General features: G+C 39.0%; 1 protein-coding gene across 1 annotated transcript in view; it reads left to right on the forward strand.

Annotated features, from left to right (window-relative positions):
- The window catches only part of LOC580689 (protein dispatched homolog 1-like), a 45,136-nt gene extending 22,841 nt beyond the window's left edge, over positions 1-22,295 (forward strand). Inside the window, exons 2-3 of the mRNA XM_030998542.1 lie at positions 11,887-12,238; positions 18,014-22,295. Coding sequence (XP_030854402.1) covers positions 11,887-12,238; positions 18,014-21,186 — 3,525 coding nt within the window. The 3' untranslated portion in view covers positions 21,187-22,295. The remainder of the gene's footprint in view (positions 1-11,886; positions 12,239-18,013) is intronic.
- Positions 22,296-22,704: the final 409 nt, after the last annotated feature.

The raw sequence follows: 22,704 nt of genomic DNA on the forward strand, positions 1-22,704 counted from the left end.
TTCATGATGGAAGATATTAGAGAGTGCTCGCCCGTACTTGAAAAGAAGAAAAGGCTAATATTGAAACAGAATTTTCAATTGTGTGTTTATGGTGATTTAAAGAAGGGAGGTGGTTTTCTCAACTGCCTGTTAGCTCATAATTAAAGCAAGGGTAAACATGTGTGTTTTGTAGGTACCTTGAGCACCTCCTTAGATGGATGTATTCACAGTACATGTATAAATGTAGCTTTTCTTGTTATTAATAATTACAGTATTTTGCTGTGGCAGTTTTATCCCAGCAGTCAACTGTCTGAATGGAACTCAGGGATGCCAGTTTTCAGGCCCTGGCGAGTTATTTTCAGACCATAGTTTAGGCTTTTTTTGTATTCAAAAGAGCCCATTCTAGGTGATTTTCAGGCCCTCTGATCAATTCTAACTGGCATCCCTGGGAACTGCAGTGTGAATCCCTTTGGAGGTGCCTCGAAGCTTGAGGCACACCCAGGCAACATGTAGCTATACATTACAAGTAATCTCGATTTGTATTTCTTATTAGCTTCTGTGATTGAAGCACACAAATGAGCTCTGCTGCTGTTTTTTGTAAGGGGCCTAGAAATGTTGAAACGCAGTAGAAAAGATGCTCTATAACTTGTTTTGCAAATGTATTCAGCTCTCTATATCCTACATCACATTTACCATCAGACATCGGGCTATTAACAATGCATCTAGTAGAGATTCATTATTGAGCCATAAATTCAAAGCTTGTCCGAAAAGAGGAGGTTTTTCTAGAAAGGATACAATTTAGCAATCTAAAGTTTCCTTCAAACTGTTCCTTCTCCATCTGCTGTCTATAACCATCGATATTGATTCTCTCATGATGTGTTGCCAACCACAAGATACAGCACACTGTGGTCACATCAGTCTGTTTTCACGTGGTGTCAACCGACATGGTTCTGTTTCATAAAACCTGTTACAAAAACAAGTAGCAATAACTGTTATAAGTTACTGAGATTGTGGCATTTGATTACAAGATAAAATTAGCCAATAATGAGCTTTTAAAATGTGTATCTCACTTTAGACCAAACAGTTCTTAAAACTTATAGCTCTCAACAAGAATTATATAAATTGCCACATTCATTTAAAGCCCTTCTGGTGATCAACAGAAGATGCCTTCTCAATACCATCAATTCATCACTGTCGTTTACCCACTGGTAATTAATTATACAGCTGCAGCCATTCCACTATTGGGTTCAGTTTGAGGGGTTGTTCATCTTGTATACTCCATACAAGAACGCTAATTTAACTGAAATCGAATCCTCATCGAACAAAATTCACATCCGCCCATTTTTCCTTTTACTTGCGGGGGCCTCGAACATCAGAAGCTAATTCTATTTGACTCGCGTTTCAAACGGTAATGGCATTCTAGCTCCAAGATAAGGCCCCTCTGGGCGTTCAACGGAATAATGAATTTTTCTTCGCAAGATGTTCTTGTTTCTTGTTAATTTCTCCCTTTTTTTCAGGCGATGGATGTATTTATGAGGAGGAGCTGGGAGGAGTTACCCTAATGAGATGGGGGGGGGGGGGAGGGGAGGATGCGGGGCAAGAGTTACCTTTCTCTGCCCTTTCCCCCAAAGTTGTATTGCACTTAGTTGAGGAAGATTAAAGGTACCATTTAAAGCCCCACTGCACTACTTATAGCTACTTGCGCCCTCTTTATAGCAAACAATGCCTAATCGGTGACCATTGGTCCCCCATGATCCTCTTTCTTATGTTGATTGAGAGATAACCACCTGTCCAGTGACTTTGCAGGGAGGTCTAATCCCTCCTTTAAACTAGTACAGATGGGCTTTAACTCCTTTGGTTCCACCAAGTCATGGAGGATTGTTATACATGAACTTTTACAGTGCAAACTCCAACTTACAGTGCTTATTTCAAACTAAAGTCGGCTTAATGGCCCATAAAAGTACAAAACAGAATAATGAATATCTCATACCGTATAATATTTACGACCTATTAAGATAATGGAAAAATTTCATTTGCGTTCGCCGTGCATACAGCCTTAATTACAGATAATTTTACACCAGGGTAAAGACGGTCGAAACTTTGTTGTTGTCGATACCTCATTGGCCTTCTGGAGCCAAACGGAAGATATAAATTGTCATGTCAATGGGCTGCTGCTATTGTCATTCTGCTTTTGTTTAATCTGCTATGTAGACTAAACCCATAAATTAGTTTGTATCAGCCTTTGGACTATAGTTGTAAGAAGTACCACAAGAGAGTGCATCGTCAGTTTGGAGCCAGAAGGGTGTTACCTCATATACATTATTACAGAGTAAAAGAGAAGGTTATGAGAAGGTTGAGTTCTGGGAAGAGGTGAAAAATAATTTGTGAGCGTTATCATTCTTATTATGCAAGTGTGGAATAACATCAGATAAGACATGTTCCCTGAAAAGCATGGCTCTTCAAATGCCTTCATATTCTAAATATGTCATGTGACATTGTAAAAGTCCAGGGTAGGATATTTACGCCGCGTGTTTGTGTAGTCCATATACATCTTTCTGTGTACAGTGTTTGTAACTTTACCAAGACTTGGTCAAATTTCTTATCATTTTGATGATTCCAGAACCTTGCAATAAACACAAATTCTTATATGCTAGATGATCAACCTTTTCAGGTGGATTCCACAATGTTTCTTTCACAATGCAATCTCATGACCATAACTCAACTTCATCTTTAACACCCTTCTGGCTCTCAACAGATGATATGGAGATGGCCAGAATACAATGTTTGCCAAAGTACTCAGTGTTTATGATTGCTCCAAAGAAATTGTTTTCACTGGACATTCATATGATAATAAGTAGGGTTGAAAATAAGGTCAAATTATCATTTTCTCCTCATTTAAGGCCCGGTCACACAGGGAGGACGCATGGGGAACGCACGGCCAGCGCATTGGAAATTTGCAATTTGGGCCAGTGCGTTGTCGTTCGCTATGCGTGCGTCATCATTCGTTACTCGTTCGTCGAGCGCGCTGGACCAACGCTGGACCAGCGCTATGCATGCGTCGTCATTCGCTGAGTGCGTCGGGATTTTTTGAGCATGCTCAAAAACGTGCGCTGAGCTCGACACATGAATATACACGCCAAAGGCACGCCAGACATGCGTGGAGCGCGCTAGACCAGCGCCAGACATGCGTGGAGCGCGCTAGACCAGCGCCAGACATACGCGGAGCACACGCCCTGTATACGCACAGCGCGCTAGCTACACGCCGTGCATTTTGTGTCAGCTCGCTAGCTTTTCCAAAATTATGACAGAAGTTAGGCACACGTTCTTTTCCGATTTCCAATGCGCTGGCCGTGCGTCGTAGAACGCGGTGCATGCGTGGACCATTCGTCCAGCGCGCTAGCAACACGCTATGCATTCATGGAAGTTAACATCATGTGCGCTCTGTGTACGGTCTGTATGCGCACTGTATGTGCCCTGTATGCACTCAGCGCGCTAGCAACACGCTATGCATTTGGTGTCAGCTCGCTGTAGCTTCGACAAAAGTTGGGCGCACGACAACGCACTGGCCAAAATTGCAAATTTCCAATGCGCTGGCCGTGCGTTCCCCATGCGTCCTCCCTGTGTGACCGGGCCTTTACAGTCACTATTTTACTCATCAGTTATTGTGTAACTCTATCCATGGCTTAGGAAATAATAAATGACAATAAAAATATAATGCATTAGGGGTGAAAAGGGCATCGGAAATATCAGGTACTTTTTAGAGCATTGCAATTTGTCTCCACCTTTTTATATCTCCCAGGGGCCGGGTGATGACAATTTATCCAAAAGAATTAATTACAAATTGAATAATAACACCAATGAATGATTAAACAGCTTGGCCATTCAGACTTAACCATGCGCTGAATTTCATTTTAAAGATAACGTATCGAGTACTGGTGCTTCATTGACAAACGAGCCTGTAATCATTGCATCACTGAAATTAATCCGATTGAGTGAATTAAACATTTATAGGGTCAGACAAAAGTCAGAAGTGCTTGCGTGATGTCTTGCTATACGCCACAACTTGATGATGATTGCTTATATAACTTGTTTTTATGGATTAAGTTAGGTTTCATGAGGGATGGGCTGGAAGAATAATTGATGCTCATTCAAGTGTGAAATTTGCGCATCAATAGAACCTTTCATTTTGTTAATTTTACCAATAACAACCAATTTATTACAATTGTCAAAATATAGTATGACATTGGAACAAACTTGAACTTTATTTCCTCTGCATTTATCTATGCTGAACTATAAATGAAGATAAAAGTTACGAAATCTCTTTTTTTTTTGTCATGAGGTTTTAAAAGACATATGACACTAGTAACTTTTTAGATACGCGATAACCTGAATTGCTTCCATCCTTTTCCACTTGCCGTCTTCAAAACATACTTTTCATCTATTAGATATCCAGTCTCCTCAAATTTGACGACTCTTACCCTGACATATCGCCTTTCTCGAGATGGATTACACAATTACGTCAGGACTATAATCCATACTTTTCCTGTTTACAAAAAACCATTGAAGTTCTCCATCTACTGGTAGATGGCTTTGACTATTAATTCAAAGGGCTTTTATTTTTATGCCTCCGCCACCGAAGGTGGTGCCGGAGGCATCATGTTTTCGGGTTGTCCGTCCGTACGTCCGTACGTCCGTACGTCCGTCCGTCCGTCCCGTTTGACCGTTATCACAATATCTCAAGAACCATTTAAGATTTAAACTTAAGACTCGGGAATAGTATTTATCACCATAGGAAGACGATCTGATTAGATTTTGGAGTACGTAGGTCAAAGGTCACAGGTCACAGAGGTCAACTTATGAAATTCCTTGTATTGAGTTTGTTAGCGCGATATCTCAAGAACCATTTGAGATTTAAACTTAAAACTTAAGGATAGTATGTATCACCATAGGAAGACGATCTGATTAGATTTTGGAGCACGTATGTCAAAGGTCAAGGGTCACAGAGGTCAACTTATGAAATTCCATACATTATAGTTGAAATATAGTTGAAATATTTATTGGTTACTGAATCATCATAGGTTATAACAATAATGTGACAATGTCTTTACATGAGTATAAAACATAAGTTAAATTACATTTCCACATTCAGTAAATCATAGATACATACGCTCGAAGAGGTGATGATACAGAAGGGCTACAGCCTAAGCGTGACAGCTTGATACGCTTGCAGCCCAGAAACATTTAAAATCATAACGATTGTAAAGTAAAGTAAATTACAGAACATAATTGGGGGAAAATAACAAAAAATAAACAGTGACTTGCAACCAAAAAAAAAAATTGGATAGAGGGTGCATGGGAGGGGGATTTTCCTGCTATATCAAGGAAATGCTGACAAACATATATGATATCATGTGTTCATTTAAGAAATTTGTCAATATTTGCTCAATAAAATTGATTTCACACTTTTCTTGAAAGTATATACTGACTTCAAGTTACGGATGTCAACGGACAGTGAGTTCCAAATATCCGGACCAGAATGTCTTATAGATTTCATAGCCATTGTTGTTTTAGGATTACATAAATGGTATTTATTTGATTGTCTGGTTGGGTATGTATGAATATTTCTATTCAAACAAAACATTGGTGGGAAGTGGGAAGGTAGGGAATCATTATGTAGACGGAACATGAACAGTGCTTTTTGTAAAAAGTTAATATCAGTTACTTTCAGAGTTTTTAACCTCGCGAATAGGGGATCAGTGTGATCGCGATATCCAGCATTGGTACACACACGAATCGCTTTCTTTTGTAAAAGTAGCATTTTATCAGTATATACTTTTGAGTCTGCCCACAGTATATTGCAATAAGACATGTAAGGAAGAATCAAGGAATTGTATAGCATATATAGAATATTCAAAGGCACATAATGTTTTAACTTATACAGTAAACCAACAGTGCGTGACACTCTCTTTGAAACGTAATGTACATGATCACTCCATTTCAGATTTTCATTGATGATAGTTCCAAGAAATTTAGTATTTTGTTTTTTCTCCAAATATTCACCATCCAAGACTATTTCAGGTATAGGTTTATCAGTTGCATTTTTCCTGCTTTGAAAATGAATATAATTAGTTTTTTTCAGATTCAGAGACAATTTGTTGCTCCTAAACCACAAAGACAGCTTAGGTAGCTCGGTGTTCAGAATTCTCTGAAGTGATCGAAAATCGGAATTGGAGCAAAACACATTAGTATCATCAGCAAATATAATATATTGTAATGATGTAGTTGAGTTCGAGATATCATTAACATACAGTAGAAACAATAAAGGACCGAGTATCGATCCTTGTGGGACACCACATTTCATAGGCAATAATGATGAATCTACAGATTCGTAGCTTACATATTGCTTTCTACCTGACAAATAATCATTAAACCAGTCAAGAGCAACTCCTCTTACTCCGTAATAATGAAGTTTGCTTGATAGTACCTTGTGATCAAGAGTGTCAAATGCTTTGCTTAAGTCCATGAATACACCAATAACATGCTTTCGAGACGCCAAAGCATTCGAAACCTTATCATATAATTGTGCAAGGGCTAAATCGGTTGAGTGGTATTTCCTGAAACCATATTGATCCTGATTCAGTAAGTCATTTTCTGTTAGAAAACAATATAGCCTATTGTATATAAGTCTTTCCAATACTTTGGACAAACTCGAGAGAATAGAAACAGGGCGATAGTTTGAGACTTGGGAAGAGTCATCCTTTTTGTATATCGGAACAACCTTAGCAATCTTAAATGCTTCTGGAAATGTACCTGTCGTCAGAGAGAGATTAAAAATATGCACTAGTGGGGTTATTATATTTCCTATAACTTGTTTCAAAAGATATGTGCTTATCCCATCATAAGCACATATACATTGAGATTGTTATCATGATATCTCAAGAACCACTGGAGATTTAAACTTCAAACTTAGTGATAGTGTGTATCACTATAGGAAAACAATCTGATTACATTTTGGAGCACGTAGGTCAAAGGTCAAAGGTCACAGGGCTCATTATGTATGCAAAAACAGCTTGTGATCGCGTTATCTGAACAACCGATTGATGGATTCCTGCCAAACTTTGGTCATGTATGTATCTTGCAAAGCCAATGAACTGATTAGATTTTGGGGTCACGAGGTCAAAGGTCACAGCGCACATTATGTATGCAAAAATAGCTCGTGATCGCGTTATCTGAACAACCGATTGATGGATTCCTGCCAAACTTTGGTCATGTATGTTACTTGCAGAGCTGATGAACTGATTAGATTTTGGGGTCATGAGGTAAAGGTCAAGGTCATGCGGCTCATTATGTATGCAAAAATAGCTTGTGATCGTATTATCATTAGAACAGATTGATGGATTCCTGCCAAACTTAGATCATTTATGTATCTTGCAGAGCCAATGAATGGTTCATAAGATCAAAGGTCATGGGCTCATTATGTATGCAAAAATAGCTTGTGGACGCATTCTCATTAGAACTGACAGATGGATTACTATTTAACTCAGGAAATCTTGCAGAGCCAATGAACTGAGTAGATTTTAGGGTCATGAGGTCAAAGATCAAAGGGTCATATATGTTTATGAGAAATTGCTTGTAATCACGATATTCTGAGAACATGTTAATGGATTACAATTGAACTTGAATTTGAAAAATTTCTTCCGTTTCGGTTTGTAAAATTGCTCTATGACGGAGGCATCATTTTCGACTGCGCGCAGTCGAATTCCATCTAGTTTTGTATCCTTTGCAGGAATACACTTAACTTGAAAATTTTCATACAACATTCCCATTGTGGTGCTCTCTGTTATTTTCTGCATGCTGTTATGTGGTGTTTGATGAGATGAATTATGCATTTGAATACTGCCACAATGTTCTTTCAGGTTTGATGTTTGCTGTCGAGTTGCCTAGAGATGGCAGTTTATTCATCGATCCTCCTGGTTAAAGAATTACTCATGTTGCAATTACTCATGTTGTCAGCAAGTTTCTTGATTCCTTCCCCCCCCCCCTCTCTCTCTCTCCATCTCTCTCTCATCTTTTCTTTGTCACTTTCTCTTTTGCTCTTCTCTCTCTCTCTCACTGTCACTTTAATACTCAATCATTCTCTCTCTTTTTCTCTCTCACTTTCTGTGTTACACTTTTCTCTCTCTCTCTCTCTCCCTCACCCAATAACTCTCTCCCTCCCTCTCTCTCCCTCCCTCTCTCTCTCCCTCTCTCTCCATCTCTGTATCTGTTCTCTTTAACAACCTCCACTTTGCTGTTACTCTGCTCTCTGTATGAATTCCTCCATCTCTCACTTGGCTCTGCATCTCACAGTGTCTCTTCCCTCTCTTCCCTCTTCTTCCTTCCCTCCCTCCTTCCCTCCCTCCTTCCCTCCCTCCTTCCCTCCCTCCTTCCCTCCCTCCTTCCCTCCCTCCCTCCTTCCCTCCCTCCTTTCCTTTCTCTCCCTCTCTTATTATTCTGCTCTTGCCTTCCCAACACACCCTTTCCAGACAAAGCCATCAAGACAAGCACTCAATGTTGCTTTACATGAAAAAATTATGAGATTAAACAAAATTAAAAGGTTTTGAAAAGGTCAAACGACCTTTGCTTTCATGGTTACCATTTGTTGATGTCATCAACAAAGGGTGACATCGGTGTGTCATTATTTGATCTATCAGAATTTATTGCTCATTTCCCATTGCAGTTCTAATCATCTCTGTGTTTTTTTTTTATTTAAAAAAAAACTCATCTTTAATCTTCCTGAATCTCTAACAAACCCATGAAAATTACTCTTTACAGCTTTGTGTTCCCCAGCTGGTGATTAAAATTTTAATGAATACAAATGGTATGAATGGTAAGTAATTGTAATGCAACCCACTGATGAGAAACCAGTCGACCAAGAAAATTATTCATTACATTTTTCATTCCTTTTGAGGGTAGGGGAATTTGTTGCCACTATGGTGACCAAAAATAGTTATAACTGCACTGTAATTAAATTAACAGGCTGTAAGGCGATTCAGAAGTTCCTTTAAAGCCTACTGTTTATTAGATTGTTTTGTTCTGTTGTTTAGTCCGGCATTGTTGTGGTAACTGCAAGAATATGTTATAACATCCATTGCTATCATTTTCAATATTACCCTGGTCATTGCCGAGCTGCCAAAGTAACTAGCGCTCAAACATATCAGGTACCCTTGTAAACCTGGGTAGAGAGTGGCAAATGTAAGTTAATGTCTTGCCATAGGACGTTAGTGACGGGCTGGGATTTGAACCCTGTACCTTGTGATCTACAGTCCGGTGACTTATCCACTAGACCACAACACCAGATTAAATTATACACTTCTTTCCCTATACGTCCGAGTAAGAGTTTCTATTTTCAGGTTCTCTCCACTCTTGGAGAAAAGGCCCTGCAGCAGACAACAAAAAAATTAAATGTATTTTTAGAGCGTGATTGATTGCATCGCCCGATGAGTCTTCCTAGTGGTTATTCTGTCGTTTCCGGAATAGCGAACCCTAGCTGGTCTATGATGAAATACCTGACATTATTTTCCAGTCATTAAACATGTTTACGCTTCCTGTAATACCAAGTTTAGTGTGTATCTCCAGCCTACGGGGAACCATTCACTGAAATGTTACAATCAATTATCCTTGTGCTCCTAGTAAACATTTATTTTGTTGTTATTGCTATCTTGTTTCCCTCTCTTATTTAATCCGTACTAGAGAAAGACAAAAATGCTCGCGTGATCTTGTTGTGTGCCTGCCCGGCAATAGTGTGCAAATGGATGCACAGCTAGCAAGTGTATATTTCTAGAACCATCAATTTCAAAGAAACAATCTTTCTCTGACTATATATATATATCCAGGCCACACATTAAAGTCTGTATTTTTAACAGGGAAAGGGCATAAACACCTGAACTTTGCTAAATTTCTTTATCCATTTTTTACAAAAGTGAAAAATTTAAATTTGATCATCATAATACCTTTTATTATAAAGCACAGTAGAGTAAGAGTGTATTTGTAGCTGTGCTATATGAATGGGCATATATTTATTGCTGTCATAACAATTTGTGTTCAAATGCCCTTTTGCTTGTAACATAATGATCTGGCTGTTATGTACAATATCCATTGCATCAAAGTAAAAATACGATGAAATATAAGGCTTTATTTTATGATATGATGTAAACTTTATTATTTGTAAATATTTTTTGTCTATATATTCATCATTGTTGGAATGGAGGGGGCGGAGAATGAAAGAGGTTGTTGGTTGTGCCTAAAACACCTACCGGTACACTGCATTTCAACCTCCCAGCATAAAAAATGTGGAAGTATAGTTGGTTATACTTTCAGTTGAATGGCCTGGCTGCTTACCAATATTGGTTTTGACTAGAATTGCCTTGTTTGTCATGTAGGATTAGATCGAAAGCCGGCTTTGACGCGTCCAAGTCTGGTTACATTTGGATTTTAAAAGTCGTTCAACTGTATGACTCACAATTCCCCATTCCAATCCAATATTTCAGCGATAGTAAGGTGTCGATTTCGTGTAAAGTAACCCCTGTTCAGACTACAAAATTCATCTTATGGCTGTATAAATCCCACATAGCGGTGTGATCAGTAATTAATTTCTATAGTGGATATTTAGCAAAACTTGTGTTTGAACATAATTTGAAAAAAAAATGATAATTAAAATATTGGGGTCCTGTTCTTATGTGAATGTTGTATTGTATGAACTGTATAACTGGGCGGGGCTTATCGTGAGTGCGCACCGATGATTGGCCAGCTGTAATGTCAACTAACCTCTTGAAAAGTACTTTTTGTGTATGAAATTTCTTTATACAATTGTGTCTAGCATGTCTAGTATCCTTCCCTTTTGTAATACAATGATGTTTTACACAACGTTTCTTTTTACACATTTCATATAGTTGTCGTTCCGTCTGAACAGGGCTACAATACGGCTATATTCAACCTCCCACCCACATTAATTTTATCGACTGTTTATGACAGCAGATAATGCAATATTCTCTCCAAGGCCGATAAGGCGAGATAGTCTTTATCCCATTACAAAATCTGCTAAGTGATTTTCAGCTTCATGCTTGTAAAGTTTTCACACCAATTGACCCACTTTAGGAGGTGGTCGAAGCGAAAGCGATCATTTAAGTGGATTTGGAAGGTGAAATTCACACTCGATTTGGACTTACAGTGTCTGTCAAAACTGCATCTTAAATTGAGCTTGCATTAAAAGTTGTTTACTATGTTTCAATGTTGACTTCCTCTTTGAAAGTCTAATCACCCTGACTCAGTGCCCCATAAAAGGTTGTAGCAGTTCATTGTACTTTCTATTAAGAAAGAGTTGCTTTCTACTCAGTGTGTACTTGCAACGACTTCTTCTTTCTGAGATGAGCATTTGTTTTTAATGTAATATTAAATCAACTGATATATCAATTTGATTTAGAATATCAAAACATGCTACAAATAATACATAGATAATTTTTAAGGTCCTTTTTTTTTGGAAGGGGGGGGGGGTAAGTATAGTTTAACAGGCACTTTAGGGGATTTTGTTTGCCATTGCATTATATTTTAAAACTATATTTTGTCATCTCCTTCAAATATTAAATGAATAAGACGTGGCTTTTTTAAATTGCATGCTTTTCAGACAAAATGTTCATTGATCAGAATTATTTCACTGATTATTGATTTTACCTATTTGCCTTTCATATGAATGAAAAGGGATACTTTTGTATATACTTTGTATATGCATTGTTCAATGATATTTCCTTTTTGTATATTAAATATATGATGATATAAATTCTTAAGTGTGCTTCCCAAGTGCTTTAGAAATCACTACCACGGTTTCGCAATTTAATCGATCATTTCAATGTTTTCTTTGCCTTCTTGCAGGGGTTTGAACCTCGCGGCACCACCATCAGTGAGCGTTCCATAGCCTGGAGTAACATGATGAACCAGACAGGGGCGGGTCTGCCCCTCTCCACGCACCCCGTCAAGCTCGGAGGTAGACCCCCAGCAGAGGTGGTCAAGGAGCCACCGGGGATTCCCCACCCGGGCTTGACCAGACCCCCAAGCCCCTCCGTGGCCAGCGATCAGAACCAGTCGCAGTCGGCCGACGAGGAGTCGACCTTGAGCTATGATGATGAGGAGAAAGGGGTACTGGATGGGGGTGAGCTTTCATGGAATGAGGGGGGCAACCTCGCACCCTCCACCGCCACCATAGGCCCTCTGTGTGGGACACCCAGTAAGTAATTTCTCTCTCATGGTACACATTGATCGCATTTTTCGAGTACACAACAGCAAATTCAAATTTCCTTGCTTTCATGGAAACATCAGGGGCCTTTATCTTTATACTTTGATATTGAACTGCATCACTTATTCAGTTCATCTACAAATGTTCTCAAAACTAATTCAAATGTTTTCAAACACATGTAGCCTTGCATTAGCTGAGAAAACCAATGCTATCCATGATGCTCCTCTTCTATGTGGCCCTCGTCCACATGCCAGTTTTTTCTCCTTCTGTCATTCAATATTGTACTTAGGACTGATCAATGACATTTTTTCTATACTAAATACCAACATGAATCGTGGCCTCGAGATCATATTTCCACTTTTTTTAATTCCCATATTCTAAGACTTTAATCCTATTTGCAACAAAATCGAAATGTCAAATTTTATACGCTATTGAATTTTCATTAATCGAGATTCCCGTAAATGCATTCTGAATGAGAGTTAACCCCTTGCCTCCGGGAACCGAATGGTCCTTGTAGTAAGCGTATGGGGAGGGGAGTATTCAAAAGTCAGTGGATTAAGCGTGATTAGGAAGACGTCTGATTATTTGCTCTGCATCTCCTATCATCAGACGATGTTGCTTCTTCTTAGTGACGTCTTTGGCAATCATCGATAGGTCAGGGTAAAAATAATAGAATTGTGTTGGACCCCAGGCACCGTCAGGAATGTCCTTCAACTTGAGGATAAATGGAAGCAACATAGTCCATCGCCTTGCCAGGTGATTCCATATCTCTCCAGAGAGACATCCATTGAAATAGGGGAGAATTGGAATGATGATATGCAACTGAACGGAAGGGAGAGGAGAGACAAAATAGATATATAAATAGAGAGAGAGAGGGGGGCGATGGGAGAGAGATGTGAATGGACAGAGAAAGGGAGAGAGAGACAGAGAGAGAGAGAGAGAGACAGACACAGAGAGGGAGAGAAAGGGGTGGGGGAATCAGAGAACTGGAGAAAAGAAGGGATAAAGGAAGATATTGTCTGTTGGGTGCCAGAAAGGGGTTAATACATATACTCTAACACAGAGTTAACACCCTTCTGGCTCGGAACAGAGGATATATATTTAGACACACGGTCAGACATGGAGAGCAAGAGAGATAGGAGAGAAGAGGAGAGAGAGAGAGGGAGAGAGAGAGAGAGAGAGAAAGAGAGGGGGAGGGGGATGAAGGAAGGAAAGGGGGGGGGGTAAGAAGAGGGAAAGGAAATTGCGGAGAGTAGGAAGGGAGAGAAAAAGAGATAAAAGGAGATGAAGATAGTGAAGGAGAGGATGATATAGATTTTTTTAATGGGTGACAAGGGAAGGGGAAGTGAAAGAGAAAGCCATAGCACTAAATAGACACAGATAGCACAGCTGAGTATCCAGCAATCATCAATTACCTACAATATGTTTGACCGCTATCTACTGGATGTGGTTACCATAGCAACAGGAATTGAGCATGATTTTCCAATTTCACAGGAAGGAAAATAATGATGACCAAGGTGTGCTCTAACCATTATTTTTCTTTCTCCTTTCCTCTTATTATTCTTATACTCTCTATTTGTTTCTTATGCTGTATTCTTTACCCCTTGTTTTTGTTTATTTCTTCCTTCCGCTCTTATTTCAACTACTCCTTCCATCTCTTTTCCCTCCTTATCCTTCTTAACCTAATTTTGTTTCTTCGTAATTTGTGTTGAACCAGTTCAGCTTCTTATATGTCTCTGTCCTATTTTTTATTTTGGAGACGGTGTATCCGTTAGTCTCTCTATTTCCCATCTTGCACTTCATGAATGAAACTCAAGATGATTACCATTCTATATTTCTAACCATACCTTGATAATAGCAGCCCATGCATCATAGTTCTGATAAGCTCCAAAATGTGATTCTCAGGCCTGATAAAAACCTGATTTAAATCGGTTTCCTGATTTTTTTTGATTTTTTTTTTATTTTTTATTTTTTTAATTTTTTTTTACCAATTTTTTTTCTTCCTTTTGTTTATCCTGTTTTTCCCGATTTCCCTCTTATTTTCTCTATTCATCCCTATTTTGCCCTATTTTTTTCCCAATTTTCTTACTTGAAAGGGGGAATGTTGTTAGATGCCATTTTTTCCCCTGCGAATCCTCTTTTTTTTTTTTTACTCAAGGGGGGGCGTGGTTGAGGGGAAAACAAAAAACCTATTTTTTTTTAGTGCTCACTATCACCCTTGGATTCTTCAGACTCCTTCTGATTTCAATATCACAAATAGTTGTAAATTTAAGCTGCCTCAATTTAAACAAAATTTGAAGTGAAGAATGAATGAGCAAAAAGGGACAGAAAAGAATGGAGATTGGAGGCCATTTTTAAAAATTCCATTTTGTTTTCTTCTGTTTTTGCATCCCTTTTCAATTCTCTAAGCATTGGATTTCAAGTGAATTTACAAGAAAAGACATAAATCATAATAAATTGAATATATATTCTTATGACTTTCACCATTACTTCCAATGATAATAAGTTGTCTTGACAAGTACAGGTATCAATACAAAAACACAAATTCTTATGAATTTAGAATTCTTTTTAAGTCAGAAACGTTCAGTCATTCTCAAACCAACTAAGTTCCAATAATCTTATCCAGAGGATTACCCAAATCTCTTAAAAGGGTAGGATTTCCCTTTCTTGATCTCCATTTCTCTTAACCTTAATTGTGGAGTACTAGATAATTCCTTAATATGAAATGTCATGGTTACTGCAGGAGAAAAACAAAACAAAACAAAATATAAAATGCATTATTCATATTACATAATGGAAACTTAAGCTACCGTACTCAATTTATATATATATATATATATATATATATATATATATATATATATAATCTTACCTGTCAATAAAGACTTTATAGATGAAAGTAGATTTTGTTTTATTCATTTAAAGATATAGACAATCTTGTATCCCAGTTCTTAGCTTCTTTCACTTTTGATCAGACATTATTTGCTTGTTGAGGGTACAATTTTTTCCATTTTTGCATTGTATCAGTTCTCATATTCATGCAGAAAGATTAATACATGCAAAATAAAAATGAGATAATACAGAACAATTGCTTCTTATACATTTTTACTCTGGAAAAAAAAGACATTTCATGGCTTTTAAGCTAACCATGGAATATTTGCTCATCGTGCTGATAGCCCCCCATATCATGAGCATGCACACACCGTGCAGTATCGATCCCCCCCCCCCCCCCCCCCCTCCCCCTCCCCATCATGTTCGATTTGGGTTATGCAAATAGGCATTTCGCTGTGAGTTTTGATAAAAGATTAACCAAATGTAAAGTTTAAAGGAGGTTGTTTGTTTGAATATGAGCCTTATGGTGCTACTCCAGATGTGTTAGAACGTGAGAACAGAGACACGTGCATTGTTTCGTGGGACGGTCAAGGACAGAGAGAAGCGGGTATCGGGCTAGGTTGATGATTATTGTGGAATTTTCACGCCTTTTGCTCGGTAGGAACCGCTTCAAATACCTGTGAGATTCATCAAAGGAATGTGCGTTGAGAGAGAGTGATGTGTTGGACCGTCCTTGAAAAATTTAATTGTCTGATGAGTCTATACGCTGAGAGAGAGTATTCAGTGTAAATGATCAATTAAAACAGGCTTGGCGCAAAAAGTTGAACAAGTGTCACGCAATGAACTAAATTAAGAGTCTAATTTTTTTTACTTGTATTTCTATGTTTTGATTTCTTCTAGAAATATGATAGCTTTTACGAAAACATGTAAACAAATAAACATGTATCTGGTCGACTGAGCTAAATAGCTTTTCTTTGTCCTTTAAAAATGTTACTACATTGAAAATATACCCCAACAGGGTCAGAGAATCAGAGAATATTGATTTTAAAAACTACAAATATGGTACAGTATTAATATTAATTTCTGTGTATAGAAAATTCTTATGTGGTGCAATTACCATGGTTGAAATAAACCAGCAAAGTAGTACAATGATAATAATACATAACACTTGATAGAATGTATCTAAGCACATGAGATAGTCAATGATATCAAATTTTGCACAGGAAATATGCCACACCTCTTTTCTGATGTGGCAGTATCACTTTACGTATCAAACTACATTTCCAAGTGACTGCGTATTGCATATATATAGCATTGTCACAGCCACTTAAGCCACTTAAGAGTTTAGGGGAAATCCCTTTGATGTTTATATCATGAATTAACATACAATTGAATCAGTAATGAAATGTTTGTCTAGGGCATTAACTGCATTTTTATCGACCTCATTATCATCCATCATTACACATTGAGAATCCTCCAACTTTTAATTTAAAGAGAAGGGCTGTTCAAGATGAAATATAATTTGTGAGCTTTCATATTTTTTGTAATTTCTGTGTTGGAGAACATCATAGTCGCAATATCACATGAATGGGATTGCTCTAGAAATGTCCTTATATTTCAAATATGACTAAAAACATACCGGTAGTCATATATTTGGAATGTGTATTAGTATAGTTTACAGAAAATTTGAAAAAACTGTAGACCTGGTCTTGAAGCAATGGATGTTATTATACCCATATCTGTTCGTAGTTCTTTTTAGTGTATGTCATTTTCACCAAGATCGATTTAATTCATTATCATTTCAATAACAAAACCTTGCAGTACTCAATTATTTTTATGTATTACATAAATAACCATACCCACTTTCTTGGAAACATTTTCTTTTACAATTCCAAAGCATCTTGTTGATGAACTTTATCTTTTAATCTGAAAACTCCTTGTCTTAATGTTCCTGGTAAATAGGTCATCTTCCCTTCTAAGCAGGTTAAATTTGCTTGCCTCTGGAGGGGTTCCCATAGCAACCAAATTCTAATCATTAAGAGAGTCTTGACAGATAGAAAACATCTGTAGTCATGGAAATTTGTTTTGCCTTCAGCCATCCCCTAAATTTTTGTTCTCAGCACCTATGTTGATTGCATCTATGGCTTTTTTAAATACAACTAATTCCTGAATAATGATTTCCCTTTAAGATTTAAAATTCAAGATCTCAAATTACTTGTCTTAGCTTTGAGAGGAGCTTCATGCCAGTAGTGCAATAGTGTATTTTCAGGTAGCAAGAATGAAACATTATTAAAACTTACCTTTGTGAGTAGTGCCAATTACAAGATGATATGATTGGTTCTGTAATTATTTGGGTAATGTTGCTTTCCTTAAGGGTTGCTAAATTCTTATAACGGAGACAGACCGTATAAAAATGTTGATATGAAAAAAAGATAGCAGAAGAACTAGCATGAAAACCAGATAAAAGACTGTATTCATGCAACAACAATATCAGCAAAAGATATGACAAGACACTGGTCTATAGGTGGTTGGAAAGAAAATTACTATATATATATATATATATATATATATATATATATATAAAAACTCTGTAAAATATATGTCTTATGTAATAAAAGAGCTTGTTATTGTTCTTCGCCAGAAAATTGGTGCAGGACATTTTCTTACTTTTTAATATAGGTTTGGCAAGATAAAGGAAAGATTCAATATATTCTTTCAATAGAACTGCGTATACCTATTATTGTATGATATATTTGCTGAGTGATTTGAAATTTTATGTAGAGTAGCATACATGACTCAATACGTGTACGGTATATTACTGAAGGAACAATAGTACATTTTGAATTCTGAATAATTCTACTGTACAATGTGACTCATATCTTTCAGACTTTTAGGAATTTTCACTCCCTTTTTTTCTCTCTTTTGTCGTTCCAGAGAAACTCTATGCACGGATGGTATTTGAACCCCTCCAGGGAGAGAACCTCTTCAATGCCGAGGCCCTTCACTCCATGTGCCGACTGGAGCTACAGACCATCCGATCTCACGTCCAGTTCATGAAGGCTTGCTATACCAGCAATGTCACCAATGCCTGCTGCCCTAGTTGGTCTCTCCCAAACTATGTCGCCCTCCTCAACAACAAGTCAAATTGCTTCAACATCACAAACGCTGACGTGAGAGCAACGCTGCAGTTGCTAAGGACGTGCTCCCATTTTTACCGGACGAGAGAGTTGCGCCACGACTGCTCCCACGGGGGCGCATCTCTCAGCAACAGCTGCGCGAACGTGCCGGGGAAGTGCACGAGATTTGACGCGGTGTATCACATACTCCACTACCTGGTCGACGTGGACTTTATGTGCGTGGAGAGGCCTAACAACGAGCGAGTGACCTATGCCCTGTCGGTGCTGCCGGTGTACGCAGGAAATGACGTCAGGGCTATCTATGATGATGAATTCAAAGCAGGTGACGTACGGGACCAGACAACAAAAATCTCCGGATTGTATTTTGGGATTAAGCAAGATTTATTCAGCGAGTACCTAACGACTGATGCCATCTATCCCTGCCTGGGAGTTGTGTTTGTGGTGCTGTTGATGTGGATGTACATAGGATCCTTGTTTGTCACTGTCATGACCGTCCTTAGCATGGGAATGTCCCTCATCTGTGCCTACTTTGTCTACTTTGCAGTCTTTAGGATACCCTTCTTCCCTTTCATGAACCTCACCAGCGTCATTCTTCTCGTGGGGATCGGCGCAGATGACGCGTTTGTCTTCTGCGATATCTGGAAGCAGTCGCGAAAGGACCGCCCAAACGCACCTCGCGTGATCGTCGTCATGGAGACGCTCAGGCATGCAGCCTTGTCTATGTTCGTCACCAGTTTGACGACTGCTTCAGCATTCTATGCCAACACCATCAGCAACATTACCGCCATCAAGTGCTTTGGTCTGTATGCAGGCACAGCTATTTTGTTACACTTTGTGTTAAGCATCACATGGCTTCCAGCAGCTGTCGTTATCGAGGACATATACTTCAAAGACTTAACAGACTGCAGTTCACAGAAGCATGAGAAAAAATTCAAAACGCAAAAATCTTTCTTCAATCATTTGGTAGATATTTATAGAAGGTGCACGGAATGGTTCAGTGATTGGGCGCGAGTATTTTTCCAAAAGATTTTGCCATGTGTTGTCATTAAACCCCGTTTACTGTGGTTACTGCTGCTTGGCATCGTCATGCTTGGTGGCTTTTGCCTTATCTTTTTAGATCCACGCCTTCAGCTCCCCACCCTCCCCGAGTTCCAGCTCTTCAGGTCTATGCATCCATTTGAGCGCTACGACTTTGTGTTCAAAGACCTCTTTTGGTTCGAAAAAGTGAATCGTGGTTCACTCTACGCCCACCTCCCAATTACAGTGGTTTGGGGTGTGGAGCCTATAGACAGCGGAAACCCATTAGACCCTGACGACATTGGAAACCTAGTCCTTAACCCTGACTTTGACATGGCGTCACCAAAATCACAGCTCTGGCTTCTGAGATTCTGCAAATTACTCAGAAATCAAACGTTTTTTTCTTCAACACCTAGTTTAAAGATTGAAAACTGTTTTATAGAGACGTTTAGTGAGTGGATGGATAGTAGGAGTTGCATAGATGTGGGGACGGGTATGAACAATGCTCCCTGCTGCAAGGGGTCTCGCTTCCCCTACTCTAGATCAGTTTTCAATCAGTGCCTACAGACTGCAGTAACGGAACTGCATCAGTTCTCTCCGTCATACTTTGACAAGTGGAAACCTGGACCAAGATTCGGTAGCCAAGACAATGCTGTGAAGGCAGTGATCATTGAATTTGACAGTTCCTACGCTTTCTCGCATTCTTACGAAGAAATGAAAGAGTTCTGGACCAAGCTTGAGAGCTGGATGAAGCCTGTTCTGAAGACAGCTCCACCAGGTCTAGGAGAGGGGTGGTTTATCAGCTATCTGGACTTCTACAATCTTCAAGACAACCTGGCGAGAGGGACACCCCTCTCTCTAGGTCTCTCCATCATCATCGCAATGGTGGTCATGTTCCTTACAACACAAAACTTTGTGATCAGCCTATTTGCCATTCTGTCCATATCTGGCACTATTTGTGTGACCATTGGTGCCCTAGTCCTCCTTGGATGGCAACTCAACATCCTGGAGTCTGTCATCCTCTCCGTATCAGTGGGTCTCTCGATCGACTTCACGGTGCACTACGGGGTGGCATATCGCATCGCACCAGAGCCAGATCGCGAATCTCGCGTCGTGTACTCCCTTGCTCACATGGGATCGGCCATCAGCATGGCTGCCCTGACAACCTTTGTGGCAGGTGCTTTGATGATGCCTGCGAGCATCCTCTCCTACACTCAGATGGGCACGTTCTTGATGTTGATCATGATCATCAGCTGGCTCTACTCCACGCTCTTCTTCCAGTCCCTGTGTCGCGTGATTGGACCAGAGGGCAACGTGGGCCAGATTCCCGTGCCTTCTTGTATCTGCTACTGTCTGGATCGCATATGCTGCTGTTGCTGCTGCTGCTGCTGTTGCTTCAGTGCTCACTTCAAGTACGCCAACTCCTGCGGCAACGTCGGGGTTGAGGAATCAGAAGTCAGCATGTCCTTTCATTCGTCCACCCTACAAAGTGGGGAATCCCATGAACTCGAGCCGCTCAATGTGGAGAACAGCTCTACCGCTTTGGAGTCAGGGTACTGCTCACACATGAGCACGAACAGGGGGTCGTCGTATTGCAGATCGGACTTCAGCCCCCGAAGAGAACCACTAGCAAACATGGCAGAGCGTTACGCCCTCTGCAGTCCAGGGCGGAGTGCTGCCTTTCATAAAACAATACCCACAACCTCAAACACTAGTATCAATGGTTTCTCCCCCGCCCATAAACCCCCCTCCCCTGCCCATGGACCTACTCTGGTCTCGTCCAAGCCCCCCTCTCCCCTTATATCAACTCAGGTGGTACTAGAAGGGTCAGACTTTGTTACACGGGTATGTCACCCCTCACCCAAGACTGAGTCGATAGAGCCAATAGAGCCGGAGGAAGCAATCGTACCAAACAGGTCCTCACAGGTGGAGGATGTCTGGTTGCCTAGGTGATGAAGATGTGTTCACATTTAATTTTAATTTTCTTATAACTCAATATGTGAATATGGTTTTTTAAAGATATATCTTATTATTTCATTATCTACAGTGTATTTGTTCTTCCTTGATGTATTGAGGAATAAATGTTTAGTTCTTTCAAATACGAATGCAACCTTTTTTTATTTGAAGAGACATAATGAGAATAAACCTGTAGATCAGTGTACCGGTAGACAGAATTCCAAACATTAAGTCTGACGACTATATTTATCTGTACTTAGACAGTTGAGATTTACCATAAAGGCCCTGTTCAGATATGTGCGGATAAACCGTGGTAGTTTTTGACGATGACGCTGAGTGATATACACGTCACATTAAAGTATCTTGAACACAAAACTCAGTGAATACGCACGGGACCTTTGTTGTCATTGGTAGTTTATTTAAACGTTAAAAAACGTGGAGGTTTTTGCGGCAGTTTACCATGTCATATGTTAACGAGCCTTTACATTAGTTTGTTTTTATTTTACCACAGCTTTTACTCAAGGCAGTTTACTATGTCGCGTGCGAAAGAGGCTTTGCATGTTCTAAAGTTTGGGATTATGTGTGGGTTGATGAAACTTTTAATTTCCATCATCTGTTTGAATAAATCCCTTCTTTCAAGATTTGCCAATGGTGTTATAAGAAAAAATGGTAATTTTAATTCCAAAATGAGAATAATCTGAGAGACTTGTCTTTGCAAATTTATGCAGACACCTCACATAAGAGGATTTAGTCATAGGAAAGAAATAGTTAGAGCTTGTGAGTTTCAACTTGTCCATGTTTCAGAAATCCAGCTTTAAAAATGAGAAGCTTTTATCAGATGGAGTATTCCATGCACTCACATTACTATAGACATTGATTATATTTCCATATAGATGAGTGCAATTTCTTAGTATTCTCCTGCAAGTGATCACATTTCTATTTCTTCTACAAGACTTTATATTTCTATTGATGAAACAATGTAATGTGTGATGTCCATGGGTTTCTGATCAGATTTTTAAAAGCAGTTCTATGCCAGTTGGGCATTTAATTACCATGTTTATCGTTGTTATCATCAACATCACCATCATCATCATCATCTTCATCAGCATCGTTATCATCATCACTATCATCCATGTTCTATCCATCATTATCATCATCATCATCACCACCATCATCATCTCCTTCTTTTCTAACATTGTTTTCATCAAGAAGAATTTCCCCCTTTTTCCCCTGTGATATTGTATGTCTCTTTAAGGATACCATACCATTCAAAGTGACTATATTACTTCTACTGGCTGCACACAAGACACAGACTGAAAATATCAAAAATTTCTCATGAATATTTCAGTTCTGTGATGTCAGTTCTTAGGAAATACATTTATCTACTACATGTATTTAGATAATTGTGGGTTTTCATAATAATAGTATAGACCAAAGCATGTAGAAAATTGATTTTACAAAAGTTCAATTTTGTGTGCACTATCTTTTTACAGCATCGAGTACCAGTTCGAAAAT

The sequence above is a fragment of the Strongylocentrotus purpuratus genome, unplaced genomic scaffold, assembly GCF_000002235.5.
Source record: "Strongylocentrotus purpuratus isolate Spur 01 unplaced genomic scaffold, Spur_5.0 spur5_scaffold_5, whole genome shotgun sequence".
Classification (NCBI taxonomy): Eukaryota; Metazoa; Echinodermata; class Echinoidea; order Camarodonta; family Strongylocentrotidae; genus Strongylocentrotus; species Strongylocentrotus purpuratus.